This window comes from Dreissena polymorpha, chromosome 16 (assembly GCF_020536995.1).
Source record: "Dreissena polymorpha isolate Duluth1 chromosome 16, UMN_Dpol_1.0, whole genome shotgun sequence".
NCBI classification, from domain to species: Eukaryota; Metazoa; Mollusca; class Bivalvia; order Myida; family Dreissenidae; genus Dreissena; species Dreissena polymorpha.
Window position 1 is genome coordinate 23036198 of NC_068370.1, and position 16130 is coordinate 23052327.

At 34.6% G+C, this 16130-nt stretch overlaps 1 protein-coding gene across 1 annotated transcript in view; it reads left to right on the plus strand.

The window, feature by feature from the left end:
• Window positions 1-2790: 2790 nt before the first annotated feature.
• Window positions 2791-16130, plus strand: part of LOC127861712 (uncharacterized) — a 44406-nt gene continuing 31066 nt past the window's right edge. The window contains exon 1 of the mRNA XM_052400399.1: window positions 2791-3455. Within this exon, the coding sequence (XP_052256359.1) occupies window positions 2791-3455 (665 nt within the window). The remainder of the gene's footprint in view (window positions 3456-16130) is intronic.

Below are 16130 nucleotides of genomic sequence, written 5' to 3' on the forward strand. Positions count from 1 at the left end.
TCGTCGTCGTCTAGTAGTCGTCGTAGTAGTCGTCGTCGTCGTAGTCGTCGTCGTCGTCGTAGAAGTCGTCGTAGTAGTCGAAGTCGTCGTTGAAGTCGTCGCGGTCGCCTCTTGCGTAGTCGTCGTAGTAGTAGTCGTAGTAGTAGTAGTAGTAGTCGTCGTCGTCGTAGTAGTTAGTAGTAGTAGTAGTCGTAGTAGTAGTAGTAGTAGTCGTAGTAGTAGTAGTAGTAGTAGTAGCAGTAGTAGTAGTAGTAGTAGTAGTTGAAGTAGTAGTAGTAGTAGTTGTCGTAGTAGTAGTAGTAGAAGTAGTCGTAGTAGTCGTTGAAGTAGTCGTAGTAGTCGTAGTTAGTTGTTTTGTCGTCGTTGTTGTAGTAGTCGTAGTCGTCGTAGAAGTAGTAGTAGTCGTAGTAGTAGAAGTAGGAGTAGTAGAAGTAGGAGAAGAAGTAGTCGTAGTAGTCGTAGTAGTAGTAGTAGAAGTAGTAGTGTCGTGTAGTAGTCGTAGTCGTCGTAGTCGTTGTAGTAGTAGTAGTAGTAGTTGTAGTAGTAAGTAGTAGTAGTAGTAGTAGTAGTAGTAGTAGTAGTAGTAGTAGTAGTAGTAGTAGTAGTAGTAGTAGTAGTAGTAGTAGTAGTAGTAATAGTAGTAGAAGTAGTAGAAGAAGTAGTAGTAGTAGTAGTAGTAGTAGTAGTAGTAGTAGTAGTAGTAGTAGTAGTAGTAGTAGTAGTAGTAGTAGTAGTAGTAGTAGTAGTAGTAGTAGTAATACTAGAAGTAGTAGTAGTAGTAGTGGTAGTAGTAGTAGTAGTAGTAGTAATAGTAGTAGTAGTAGTAGTAGTAGGAGCAACATAAGCAGCAGCAGCAGTAGTAGTAGCATTTGTAGTAGTAGTACGTTTATCTGCAAATTAATGTTCCCTCAGGGTTATTATATTGGTTTAAACACTATTATTTAGTTCATTTAAAGTACATATAAGCAATACAATACAAATTGTATTAGATTGTTTTAATTGGATAAAAATGTCATCTTCTTAAACACGTATAAATTATTCATTTAAATTCAACTAAAATACATTGTCATCCCGTGATTTACATATATAGGTATACTTAAATGCGTGTTAGCTAAAGTCCCAAACACCAACCGGTTTTACCATTGAAATCTTACCCAGTAAGCGATAATCCTGTAATCAATAAAACCCACAAACGTGACAGATAATCTGTTAATTTTAGAACCACTCAGGTAGACCGGTGTTGTTTAGATGTATTTGTAAGTGTCTCTTTCGTATTAGTGTACTGAATTGTTTGGTTCATACAATAACTACTTAGGAATATATTTGCAATGCGTGAAGAGGAAATCAATTCGTTATGGAATGTTGCTATTTCAAGTGTTAACTCGACGCTAGAAACATATTTTAAAACTTGCTGATATTAACACTGAAATAATGATCAAAATATAACCTAAGTGAACTAAAATGTTTTTGCTATTTTAAAAAATATATCCAGGTATTTTGAATTAAAAACAAATCTGAAAAAATCGGCAATATACTATTCATACTAATGTAGTTCGAAACAATTGTTTAAGTATGTACATGAAGTTGTAAAAAAATGTAAAAGCAAAGAGATTTTAAAAAAGAAACATATAACGATCCCAAATCGGATTTTTATATAATCGTTTTGAAGTGGTCGACAATAGACAGAATGTGGCGGAATCACCTCTTCGGATAAAATATAGTGCGAACAGCGCGTTTAATATATCGTTCAACAAACCACACATTTGGATATAAGCTTATTAGTTGATATTCATTCCATTTTATATAGGAAATACTCTGATGAGAATAAGGCGCTCAGTGAATACGCGTAAATACCAACCTAGAGGTAAACAGTTTGCTTTGAAAATAAATACATGCAGAATGAAACCTCATGTGATCTTTAATCTTCAAACTAAAGTTTTGATAATCTTTCGTATCTGCTGACAAATGATAAAATATAAATATCTGTAATCTACAGAAGTGTAATGTTAACAATAACTGAATTAATGTGTTAAGTAAAGTGTTTTGATATTAACTTTTAAAGCCTATTAATGTAAGCGAATCGTTTAAAGTCGTTAACAAAATTGTACAGTTGACTATACATGTATACTTATAGTGTCTTTAACAGGTTCGCTAGCCTATATCTGATTGAAGGTGCCAATGATTCAACTGTTATAAAGCTCCTTACTAGTTACACAATGCGCACAAAGAACGTATGACCTCTTACATAGATTGATAATAAACCACTACATATATATTTATTATGCAAATTTGAAAAGGTAATGCATGAAAATGAATTAACAAAATACCACTAATGCCAAATTTTGCAGATGCATTCAAATGTATATACGTTGAAAAGCGTACGACATATGTATGATGTGAACCTGTAAAAATGACGTTGATTATGACGGAACAGTGTTCGAAACCAGACATAGAATATTTTCTTGTGATATAACTCTTATCAACATTTTTTTCAATTATCGAATATTTGACGTGTTTACCACGTTTTAATAAGGATCAGGCTTATAGCCAGTATTGTGTTTACTTGTTTTACACCTGTTTTAATTATTTTTACCATTCTCACACCATGATACATATTTTATGTATTCATGTGCATAAAAAATGCCAGAAACAAACAAAGTAACTATTAGTCCGACAATTTCAGGTTAAGCCGTCCGTAACAGACAGGAATGAGAACAGAGTACATTTCCTGACATACAACGATCTAGATTCAGTATTTGAGCCCTCCAGGAGTTGAACGGCATAACTTAGATGACATCCAAGGTGCGAGAAATTCTTCTTCTATCAACGTACATTACCTTAGCTCTGTTGTTGCGTTATGCATATTCCCGCGAGGTCTTCACCAATTGCGGCGGAGAATTTGACAAGCCTCAGGGAATTCTCCAAACCACAAACTTCCCGGGCCCTTTTCCCACGCCGATTTCGTGCGAATGGCTTATACGCGCACCACCAAACAAGAAAATCATCCTGTATTTCACGGAGTTCTACATGAAGGATTCGGTATTCGTCTCAAGCTACGACGCCTACATGAGTCCAACGTTGCATCTGAATCGCGACGACATCGGCGAAATCCTGTGGAACTACGATCTCTCAATCCCTCTGGAAACGCGTAAACACTGCCTCCTCCTGCGTCTAGAAGTAGACTTCATCGGAAACCGCCACATCCGAGTCATCGAACATCTCCTCGATGTGTTTGGCTTCAACATCACGTACGAGATAGTGGACCCTCTGGTGACAGCGCAACTGGGTTGTTCCCTGAAGCACTGTTCCTATCTCGGCAAGTGCATCGCCTCCGCGGACTATACTTCCTTTTCTTGCCAGTGCTATGACAAGTTCTTCGGGGACCAGTGCCAGTATGGCCCCCACTGTGACCCGGACCACGGGACAAACCTGTGTCTTAACGGCGGACGATGCAGGTAGGAAACTTCATTTAAAACTTTCTTCTGTCAAGCTTTCCGATTCCGTAAATGTACAATAGTGTACAATGAACATATGGTGAAGTTGATTTAAAACATGACCTACGCTCCAGGAGTCAAATAACGTAATGCTCAATTTTGTTTATTACACGGGTGTTATTACACTAGTTATATAACTGTGAAATGACGTCTTTTTTACGAATTGACGTCATTATTCCAGCGAACTTCTTCAGTTAAACACTTTTACAATGTGAATAAACGGTGAAAAGAGCATTAAATAAAAAGAAAATGTGTTGGTCATGTTTTAAATAGAACTTTAGATTCTTGGTAATTTTGTATTGAATTTGTTAAACTCGTCATCTAAATAAACATAAAAACTCGGTAAGCCTCGTTTTTATCTTTATTTAGATGACTTGTATAATCAATTCAATACAAAACGACCACACATGCAAGATCCTATATTTATAGTCCGTTCTGCGACCAGGTATGGGTTTTAGTTCGTTCTCAACACAGGAAACATTCTCAAAATTTAAAACTTACTTAGCATTTCAATGGAAACAACTCAATGGCCATTTGATAAACGGGAGGCTGTTCATAAAATACACATTTCGCGAATTTAAAACTAACTTAGCATTTCAATGGAAACAACTCAATGGCCATTTGATAAACGGGAGGCTGTTCATAAAATACACATTTCGCTTCATCGCAGTCGCATGTCGAAGACTTCTAGAACACTCGAAGATTAGCTTGAGCGTGTGAATGTGTACCTTTTCCATAGAAACTATATTTTTATTACAAACTTAAACATACATACTCACGCAAAAAGATAGATGAACAAACCTTTTGTTAAAATTATCCAATTTATGCATGTTCGTGTCATTTAGACATGCATGAGGCCTTTATGCTGCATACCTATATAAGGATATCCGATGTATTGATTTCCATATAATGTTACATGTTACAATAATATAAAAAAAATGCGTTAGGTTTACTGAGCATATTCGATGGACAGTAAACACGTTTACAGTCAAGTTACCATTACCGGATCAGTAGCGTAATTAATTTGTTCTGGTGAAAAGCAATACATGTTTTGAGACTTCTTTTACACCAGTTTGATTAATATTACCTTTGCTTATTTTAAAACGCATGCAAAATATATATGTGTAATACATTTTTTCGCCGCAGAATTCATGCATTAACGGATCAGTTGTGGCCATAACGGATCACGTGACTGATACCACTCAGACGGGTGGGCATCTAACACGCTTTTTGAACCGTCGAAACATGAAATGTGTTGTTTAGAATTACCAAGTTATATTGCCAGTAATAAATTATATTTATTGTTTTTGTTATTAACTGTTTTCTATATGCGATATTGTATCCACACGTTAGGCATGGTGTTATTGTGTGAAATATGAAAATGTTGAAAATCCTAAAAAGATCGACAAGATATTGGCATCTTATAAACCATGTAAATTCTTTGAATCATATCTAATCATCGATATTGTACATGGAAAATAAATAAAACATTACGATTGAGATCATTTATTGTAAGAATCAACAAGATTTTCATACATTTTAATACAATATATTATCAATACGCATATTATCACGCTTGATCCGTACTTGCCCTAATTCATTTCATTTAAGGTGTTGCAAAATCTTAAACACAAATAAAATCTGAAATGGACTTTTGCAGACAGAAAAACTACTAAATGGCCTTTAAATTAATGCGTTAACTTGTTACTTTCCAACAGAGTTATAGCATGTGGCCGCGAAAAATGTTCAACCTCGATTTGGAAACGAGACGGAAGTCAACAAAGTCGTATATACATTTCAGCAAAACATACCGAAATGTTTGACAAAGAGTAGCTCCGATTACGACAATGCGTTTTAAAGAAGAGGCATTGAAGCTGCTATGTTCATAATATCATCTAAAAATGTCAACTATTCATCGCGATACGCAGTATTGAACATCAAAGTGATCCGCTATGGGTAATGATCCGGTAATGGTAACTTGACTGTATAACAGTTCAAGCGAACGTAAGCGCATTAAACTTATACAAATAATTGAAATGCATGCTCGATTTGATCACTGGGTTATGCTTTCTGTAGAAAAAAATATGTCTATGCCTTAACCAAAATGAAGTCTTCGTGACAGATAATGAACACCACGTTTCTTTCCGATGAAATCGTCCATGAAGTCTTATCACAGCTTGTGGAAAGAAATAGCAAATTGTTTGTAAATATCAAAGACGTCGCTTCAATAATTTGCGTATTACTATTTTACTCGGATCTAATGAGCGTCGTATAATGGTAATTTTGGATAATCTTTACGGTTTTTGTACCAACAATAGTAGACCCATATAATCATCCGCAAGATAGAGTGTGTTGCGGTATTTATCTTCCACACCTGACCTACACTATTCGAAATATTTCTTTGCTAATACGACTATTCATGCTTTAAATAAGAGGATTACAAAGACAGATTAAATAAACGACCGCTTTGTGTTCATTAATAAAACGAATTGTTTTGCTTAAATGTTGTTAATTTGCTGAAAGCAAAATCTTTATATGTCCAGTCTGAAAAATACAAGCGGGTTTTTAACAATCTAATTTTATTAAGCATGTTTTAATTTTGAAGTAACAAAACATATCACTTAACAAGAGATTGAATATATGTTAAGTTTAACTGCAAACTATCGATTTAATAGTGATTTACGATTATTTACGGGCCATCATGTGTGAAATTAGAAAACTTTCGTCTGCAAAGTGTTCAATTAAATTTTGCATTCATCCACATATAATATATTTTAAAATACTAGTAGCTATTAAAACAATGAGTTTAGTAATGTTTATATAAGTTACACGTATGAGACTTCTTAAAATGAAATAAACAAGATTCTTAACAACTAAAAATATATACATTAGCGACACATTTGAATGTTGTATTCATATACGCTCTCGCAAATCAGGTCCTTATATGACAAGGCTTCACTTACATGTATGCAGGCCAATCATAGCATTTAACGCATGTTCTACTATTATAAGTACTCAATAAGTCATGACCTGAACAACTTACTAGGGATCTCTTGTAAAGTCGGATTTTTTCGCAGTTTTTAAACAATATTTCAGTTCTATCACGGCGATCTGACAGATTACCAACTCGCAATGTTCCTGTGATGGCTGCTCCCCACTACTAACTGCATAATAATACGAGTCGCGTTCTGAGAAAACTGGGCATAATGCATGTGCGTAAAGTGTCGTCCCAGATTAGCCTGTGCAGTCCGCACAGGCTTATCAGGGACGACACATTCCGCCTTAACTGGATTTTCGTGTAGAAGAGACTTCCTTTAAATGAAAAATACCATAAAAGTGAAAAGTGTCGTCCCGGATTAGCCTGTGCGGACTGCACAGTCTAATCTGAGACGACACTTTACGAACATGCATTTTGCCCAGTTTTCTCAGAACACTACCCATACTTATTCAAGTAATACATCTTTATTTGACTCTCAGGTTGGGAGACTGAATTGTCGTCGAGATTGCATTTTATTTTATTTGCATCTGTACATATATAAACATACGTTCACAATTGCATACAGGAAACAGAATATATGTTAAAGATATGTAATGTATTATTAATATTATATATTTATATTATTGTGTAAAATCGTTTTGATATGGATATGTAATTTATAGCAAACCCATCGATATATGCATGCATGTAAATGACGTGTTGATCCTAACTTGCTTGATACGGTAGACGAATTTCCACTACATATATAAAATATGTATTATGCAATCTGCCAGATAGTAAAGCCCATTATATTAAACTTAAAAAACCGAATTGCATTTCATACGCATAACTATATAGGCGTCTACACACATTTTGAAGCAGTATTATTAGTATAGGACTATTAAGATTTCATGTAAGTTATATCCATTATAATTTTTAACAATATCCGTGAAAATTCTAAATTATTTATGACAACAACACTGAAAAACAAGGGAAGATATGATCTGTTTTCAAGATAATGGGACCGTTTTCTTGTGGTCGATTGATTGGATACAAAAAAAGAGCGGTGATTCTCATTATTGTTTACATTGCCTCATCTAGTATTCAAGAACTTTGAAATGTATCGCCACATTTTCATCAGTCTTTTGAATAATGTAAGAACATAATAACACAGTACTACAAGTATCGATCGCAATGCTCTCAAAACCAATGCTGAGGATGATAGGATTTACAGTCGCGGTAGTTGTCACGCTAATTTGAAAAATACGTACATAAAACACATTTACGCAACATGAAAATAAATGACGTTAAGTATAATAAGGAACATAAGGTTATTAATGAGAAAGCCATTATGAAATTAATGATAAACATTATTGATATATTTTGAGAGATACAAAACATAACGTTGATCCCTTACATTAAATACATTTCTTGATGAATTATTCAAGAACTCTGGTGAACAAACGGTCATCTTATTTGGCACGCAATGCATCGAACTAATTTGAACCCACGTTCTTTTGCGGACATTCTTTATATATGCTTGTTAGTGTATTTAATACCCTCCTAATGCTGCAGCCTAATGTGAGATTCGATGTTTGATTTCAGTGACAAAATGTACTGACGTTTATTATATATCATGGATTATACGGTAGCTAAACAATAATATGAATTGTCTAATAGCATTTTAAGATCAGGACCTTTCAAAAGCATAACCTTTGATAATTATTTGTTGTACTTTTGCACCTACATGTAATAATTTACGCATTATCACATTTATTATTAAGTGTAGGATGTGGCTGAAATTAATGTTACTACTTTATCCATACAAAACTTATCCATATGTAGCTAATGTACCTCATATGCATATCTGTCTTGAGAGAAGTCAGCATATGCTAAGTGTATATGAGTCGCGTTCTGACAAAACTGGGCATCATGCATGTGCGTCAAGTATCGTCCCAGATTAGACTGTGCAGTCCGCACAGGCTAATCAGGAAATTGGATTTTTGCTAAGAAAAACTTTATTTTAACGAAAAATGTCAAAAAAATCGGAAAGTGTCGACCCTGATTAGCCTGTGCGAACGAAAAATGTCAAAAAATCGGAAAGTGTCGACCCTGATAAGCCAGTGCGGACTGCAAAGGCTAATCTGGGATGACACTTTACGCACATGCATTAAGCCCAGTTTTTATCAGAACACGACTCATATGATCTGAAAATATGTTTGTCTCCCCGGATGTTTAACCCTGGACATCCCGATTAAAAAACCAGCGTATTACTGTAACAGCCAAATCACTGCGTAGTGGATGCCTCGTTCCAAAGTCTGAAGATACGAACGAACGAATGATTAGTTAATTTACCCATTCTGCAAATGAACTAATTTAACATGTTATATGAGATTTGTTGTTAACATTTTATTAGGATGATACATGCTATGAAATAAAGCACAAATTATACAAATAAATGAACATAAACAACGCAGTATTTGAGGAAAAGTGATGGTCTTTTTGGCATCAGCATTCATCGCACTCCTTTATAGCAATAAATATGTTACCAGCCACGGCTGAAACCCTTCAAAGCCTAATATTAGTAATTGGAATGAAAAAACAATACCAGCATTGCTCTCAGGATTTAGAGCATCCGCGACATTGCGTTCTGTATTATTCGAATAACATTTCGCGGTTAGGTGATCTCTCCGGCAGTCAGCAATAGTATGGCAATATTGCACAATATTGCACACAGAGTATTAGCAGCCGCGGTGACCGAATAACACGTCGTAAAGTCTTCAACGATGTTATTTTGTGAGGTATATTTCCATGTAATAAATGAACATAAAACAGTGTATTGTGGTTGACGACATTACATAACATTGTATGGTACTCAACGAGTTAACATTGTAAATTATGGTGGTTCACGACATTACATAACATATCAGGTGTGATCTGCAATATAAACAACGGGCATTTCAATCATGTTTCTTGTATGCGACAGAAAATCGAAGATTGCGTATTGTTACTGATTTCATTGCATAAATAAAGTCAAATTTATCATAATGTTCCAATGGGCGAGAAGATATTGATTATTTTCTTTTGTAAAAATAATAGACACTCGTTACAAGCAGTAATAATTAACCCCACTACTACTACTACTACTACTACTACTACTACTACTACTTCTACTACTACTACTACTACTACTACTACTACTACTACTACTACTACTACTACTACTACTACTACTACTACTACTACTACTACTACTACTACTACTACTACTACTACTACTACTACTACTACTACTACTACTTCTACTACTATTACTTCTACTACTACTACTACTACTTCTACTACTACTACTACTACTACTACTACTACTACTACTACTACTACTACTACTACTACTACTACTACTACTACTACTACTACTACTACTACTACTACTACTACTACTACTACTACTACTACTACTTCTACTACTACTACTACTACTACTATTAATACTACTACTACTACTACTACTACTACTACTACTACTACTACTACTACTACTACTACTACTACTACTACTACTACTACTACTACTACTACTACTACTACTACTACTACACTACTACTACTACTACTACTACTACTACTACTACTACTACTACTACTACTACTACTACTACTACTACTTCTACTACTACTACTACTTCTACTGCTACTACTACTACTACTAATACCACTACTACTACTACTAGTACTACTACTACAACTACTACTACTACTACTACTAATACTACTACTACTTCTACTACTACTACTACTACTACTACTACTACTACTTCTACTACTACTACTACTACTACTACTACTACTACTACTACTACTACTACTACTACTTCTACTACTACTACTACTACTACTACTACTACTACTACTACTACTACTACTACTACTACTACTACTACTACTACTACTACTACTACTACTACTACCACTACTACTACTACTACTACTACTACTACTACTTCTACTACTACAGTACTACTACTACTCTACTACTACTGCTACTACTACTACTACTACTACTACTACTACTACTACTACTACTACTACTACTACTACTACTACTACTACTATACTACTACTACTACTACTACTACTACTACTACTATACTACTACTACTACTACTACTTCTACTTCTACGACTACTTCTACTACTACTACAACCAACTACTACTACTACTACTACTACTACTACTACTACTACTTCTGCGACTACTACTACTACTACTACTACTACTACTACTAGTACTACTACTACTACTACTACTACTAACTACTACTACTACTACTACTACTACTACTACTACTACTACTACTACTACTACTACTACTACTACTACTACTTCTACTACTACTACTACTACTACTACTACTACTACTACTACTACTACTACTACTACTACTACTACTACTACTACTACTACTACTACTACTACAACTACTACTACTACTACTATTACTACTACTACCACTGCTACTACTACTTCTACTACTACTACTTCTAATACTTATACTACTAGTACTACAACTACTTCAATGCAATCTCAACAGACAAAAGGCAGGTTTTTTTTTCGTTCTATACATCCGGACTAAATCGATCGAATCGTAGTGCGGTGTATTCTTCTCTTTAGCCGATGATATAGATAAAGTGAGTTGCATCAAAAAGAAAATACTAGTTGAAGCTTACGTATTTCCCATATTCCTTTATATGCATGTAATCCATATTATTATGTGTGGGCCATAGATAATTTTTATACGAGCGCTAGTATTTCGTGGGTAAATTTTAATGATACTTTGGTTGATACTTCACGGTCGTGTCGATACGAAATGTTTGATTGCAGTTTGCATGGTGGTTTCCTTGATATTTGTTTGAAGCTATTAGTACTGATTTACTCGCGTGCACGCGCATGATCTTTTTCATAAAAGCGTCACAATCATGAAATTTCATTGTGAATTCGATAATTAAAGGGATCTTTTCACCGTTTGGTAAATTGACAAAATTGAAAAAAGTTGTTTCAGATTCGCAAATTTTCTGTTTACTTATGATATTTGTGAGGAAACAGTATAACTGAACATTTGCCATGGTCTAATATAGCCATTATATGCATCTTTTGACGATTTAACAACCTAAAAATTATAAAGCGTTGCAACGCAAAACGATTGAATAATTTGGAGAGTTCTGTTGTTGTCGTTTAAATTTGTGAAACTACGAAGATTGCTTATATAACGTATAAAATACGCAGTTTATGTATGCTTGGCAGGATAGTTCAGTTGGCTAATGCGTTTTTACTTCAGGATTCCGGGGGTCACTGGCTCGAGCCCTGCTGTGGGCTACTTTTTTTCCTTTTTTAAATTTAATTTTTGATTTTTTACTGGAGCTTTTAAAATTTAATATTTACATTTATCAATATAAAGCATTTAATGACAAATTTCAAAACATGCCAAAATCTGTGAAAAGGCCCCTTTAAACCCATTGTTGAGACATATCAGACATAGCCAAAAAACAACAGTTATTAAGCTTAAAACTCATAACTGCAATTTAAAGGTATAACACGTAGAAAAACTATAATGACAATTATTTATATTACACAAAATTTAACTATGCTTTCTGGCTTTTTTGTTATATCAATTTTTCCGACCAATTGCAATCCACAAATGAACCATTCCACTCCTAAAATAGCCATGATTGAAAACATAGAGATTGAACTAGTCCGTTCGAAAAAATCACCAAAAGTTAAAGGACATGCTAAATTCAGTACAGTATGACAACAAACAGTAGATGTACTTAATCCCCATACATATACTGGCATTAGTCTTTTATTGATCGCTGCTTTTAAGAAGAAATAATATATTTACTGCATAAATTAGTTTGACGCTCACCTACAACTCAGTACAATCATTAACAGAATTCCAGACTTAAACGAACCCTATTAGTATTTAAGAAATATGTGCAAAATAAATCACTTATTTAGAAATTGTATTTGAATTAGCATAAGTACTCCAAATAAACGAATATAATGTACACGATTCCGAAAAAATAAAGTTAACCCATAAAACATCAGTGTTCTTATAGCAGTAGCCAAAATGAACGCTAGATGTGGTATGGTAACATAGATTTAAAGAGATACAAAACGATCTGGGACGACACTTTACGCACAGGCATTAAACTCCCTTTTCAAAGAGCACGGCTCATTTGTATTTGTACAAATATGCGTGTCAGCAAACGTTTCACCTATGAAAACTATTTTACTTATACAGTAGGCGAACTTTCCTCTTTACTTTAGGTTTCATTCTTTGCTGTAACCGTATCGGTAATATTTTAATATATAGAGATTTAAATCATATAGAACACAATCCTCGGTCGATTTATTGGTTTTAATGACCAACCATAAACACATGTACATTATGTGCAAAGTATGTTAATTATGAAAGCGCTCATAAAGAAGAAATCGGGGTTGATGTAGTTCTTGTTTGACGGATGTTATCAATCGGCGTTGATATAGTTCTTATTTGACGGATGTTATCAATCGGGGTTGATGTAGTTATTATTTGACGGATGTAATCATTTATTACATGGCTCTTGACTAACAACGCACAGTGCGTAGAGTCGGCCGAAAGCGTGCAGTATCGTGCTGAGAATAATTATTTTCTCATTGCGCAAAGAAATGCGAATATCATGCATGCGGATAGGGTATTTATTACACGGTGTATCAGTTTCTTGTCATTGGAGTGGTCAATATGAACAAGAGATACTTCCATAACCTCATATCTTTTTCGGCGTAGCTGCCAGATTTTCACATTGCTTGACCTTTGTAAGTGTCCAATAAAATTATTAAAAAAATTCCCGCGGCTAGATCCGAATGAACACACTTCATTTATTCCATTGGCTGATTTGAGCATAATTCCCTAGAACATCGGCAATACGACCTCGTCTTTGTAACGATGTTAAATGCGTGCTCAGCATGAATCTGCTTTATCTCTTATAAAAAGGCTTAAGGGGTACATGTAGAACAGTTTCACACTTAACTCACGACATCAATACAGTTAGTCAGCGTCATAGCGTTTGTACCTTAAGGCTGTGTTCTCATATTTATTTATTACTACCGTATTATATTATGTGATCACGTATATGTTTGATCATATAAATATTGTTGTTCCCTATCTTGATATCCGTTTTGACCGAAATATGTTAAAGTGTTTTCGAAACACTGAAACAAACATGTAAAAGTATAGAGCTTCAAACAAACCGTCGTTCCAGCAGTGGACTCGTGACCTCACTTTAATACATTGCATTCCATCTCGCAAGGTATAAAGTTCAGTTCGCGGTCAGCATTCCACTCATTATATAAACTCTATCGCGTTAACCCGAAAAAACATGACCAGAAATATCTTTATTGCAGATATTCGGCGATATAACTATGTTATGTCAATATTTTTTTTTTCAATAATTCCATGATAAGGACTAGCTAGTTTTGATTTATTTAATAAGAATTATTCCACCATAGCGACAAATTTATTAAGCATGAGCGCGATGGTTCACGATACTATTAACAGTCGAATCAAATAACTATGTCCGGAAAACCACTATAACATGTCTGTTCGAAGAACGCGCGTATTATTGTTTCAAATATGTACGGTTGATGCATGTGTGGCCATTGACTCGTATATTTTCATTTAATTTCAATTCTTCTTGTGTGTTTCTGTTCTCTCTCTCTCTCTCTCTCTCTCTCTCTCTCTCTCTCTCTCTCTCTCTCTCTCTCTCTCTCTCTCTCTCTCTCTCTCTCTCTCTCTCTCTCTCTCTCTCTCTCTCTCTCTCTTTCTCTCTCTCCTCTCTCTCTCTCTCTCTCTCTCTCTCTCTCTCTCATCTTCTCTCTCTCTATCTCTCTCTCTCTCTCTCTCTCTCTCTCTCTGGCGCAAGGTAATTGATTAGCATGTGATGCTGCTAAAAACTGCACAGAAAAAGGCATGTGCTGTCTCATTGATATAACTCTTTATCTTTCATCAACCACAACCACAATAAACACCGTATATCTTGTTTAAAGATATTTCTTGTTATACATGTTTCTTCTTATGTGTAAGATTTATAAAATTTATATTTATAAAAGTAAAATGTACGTTGATAGTAAATATTCGCTGTGGGCCTTCTACAGAACTATATAACGTTTGTCAGTAAATGTATACATTAATTCTAACACGCGCTTAACTATTGTTGTTTGTGTTTATATTATTGAATGATGCATATAAGGCATTGCAAAAGGAAATCCGGTTTCGAGACTGGATTCATCGTGTAAAAAACCTTTTTGTTTAAAGTATAAATTAAGCCAGCGTATCTCCAAACCAGCCTGCGCGTAGACCACGAAACTTTTACTTTCTTGCAGACTCGGTAGCTTCTGACCAGGTTGCGCATATTTACAGACTGGTCGGGGGCTGCGCTGACCGAATATGATTTCAGACCTGTAAATGCCTGGCGTATAGCTATAGTGTGTGGATTAAATATAAATATATTGCGGATTAAATATAAATGTCCGCTTGTCTGACCTTTGCACGGACATCATGACATTCACGGCCTTGTATCGGTATTAGCGTTATCAGTTTCGTATGTAAACACTACTTATAACCCACTTTTACTACACGATGCCTATAAAAGCCCGTTGAAAAACATATTGTCATGTTTGTACTGTTGGACTACTATTTTAAAGATTCATATTTTAAACTATATTAACAATTTTATCCTGAAATAATAATGAGTTTAAGTCTTGCTGAATAATAATATAACAATTATTTTTACTTCTCCAATGATACTGGCAAATCATGCGACAGTATAGGATCGCTTGATTCACGGCACGGATAATGATATCATTGTCCAATAGCATTTGAATTATTCAAACTAAAATATGCAGATATTGTTTCTAAACGACATCTTTTCGAATACAATACCACAAAGAAAAATAAGTTTTCTTTGTGCGAATTGATATGACTTTTGCATTAATTATACAGAACGTACGCCTAACAACTGGTTTAAAGTCCTTTTTACTGAATTGACATTTTATAGACATACAGCTATTTTTTGTGAATACGTACGCGAATTCGGTGTTTGAATATGCACACGTTTATGTTGACATAAAGAATGGGAGATGTGAGATGGAAGCGTTTAGAGCATATTAGTTTGTTTAGATAAAAGTATCGAATTTCGATTTAAGAGTGGTAATAAGACATGTTTTCTTTAGTGGCTTAGCCACACATGATAATATATTTACACATACTATTAAAATATTAAAACTAATATTTTAAAACAGTTTATAGTTCAGCTGATGTGGATATTTAATGAACACGATAACAACACAACTAGTTGTAATGTCTTAATATGTAGGGGCTATCAAACTGCACAAACGATAACAAAAGAAGAAGTGTTACCCACAAGTCTTTTGTTTGATGCTTACGGCGAACTGCCTATAGATACTATACACGATAATACCTACATTACTACATTAACCTTAACAAAATGTTAACAATGGGACTAATCGCCTTGGAATGAATCAGGTGTTTAACACGGTTCAGAAGCTTGGAAATCGAACACTTATTACAGCAATAATCGATTTAAAGAAAAAATTATGTA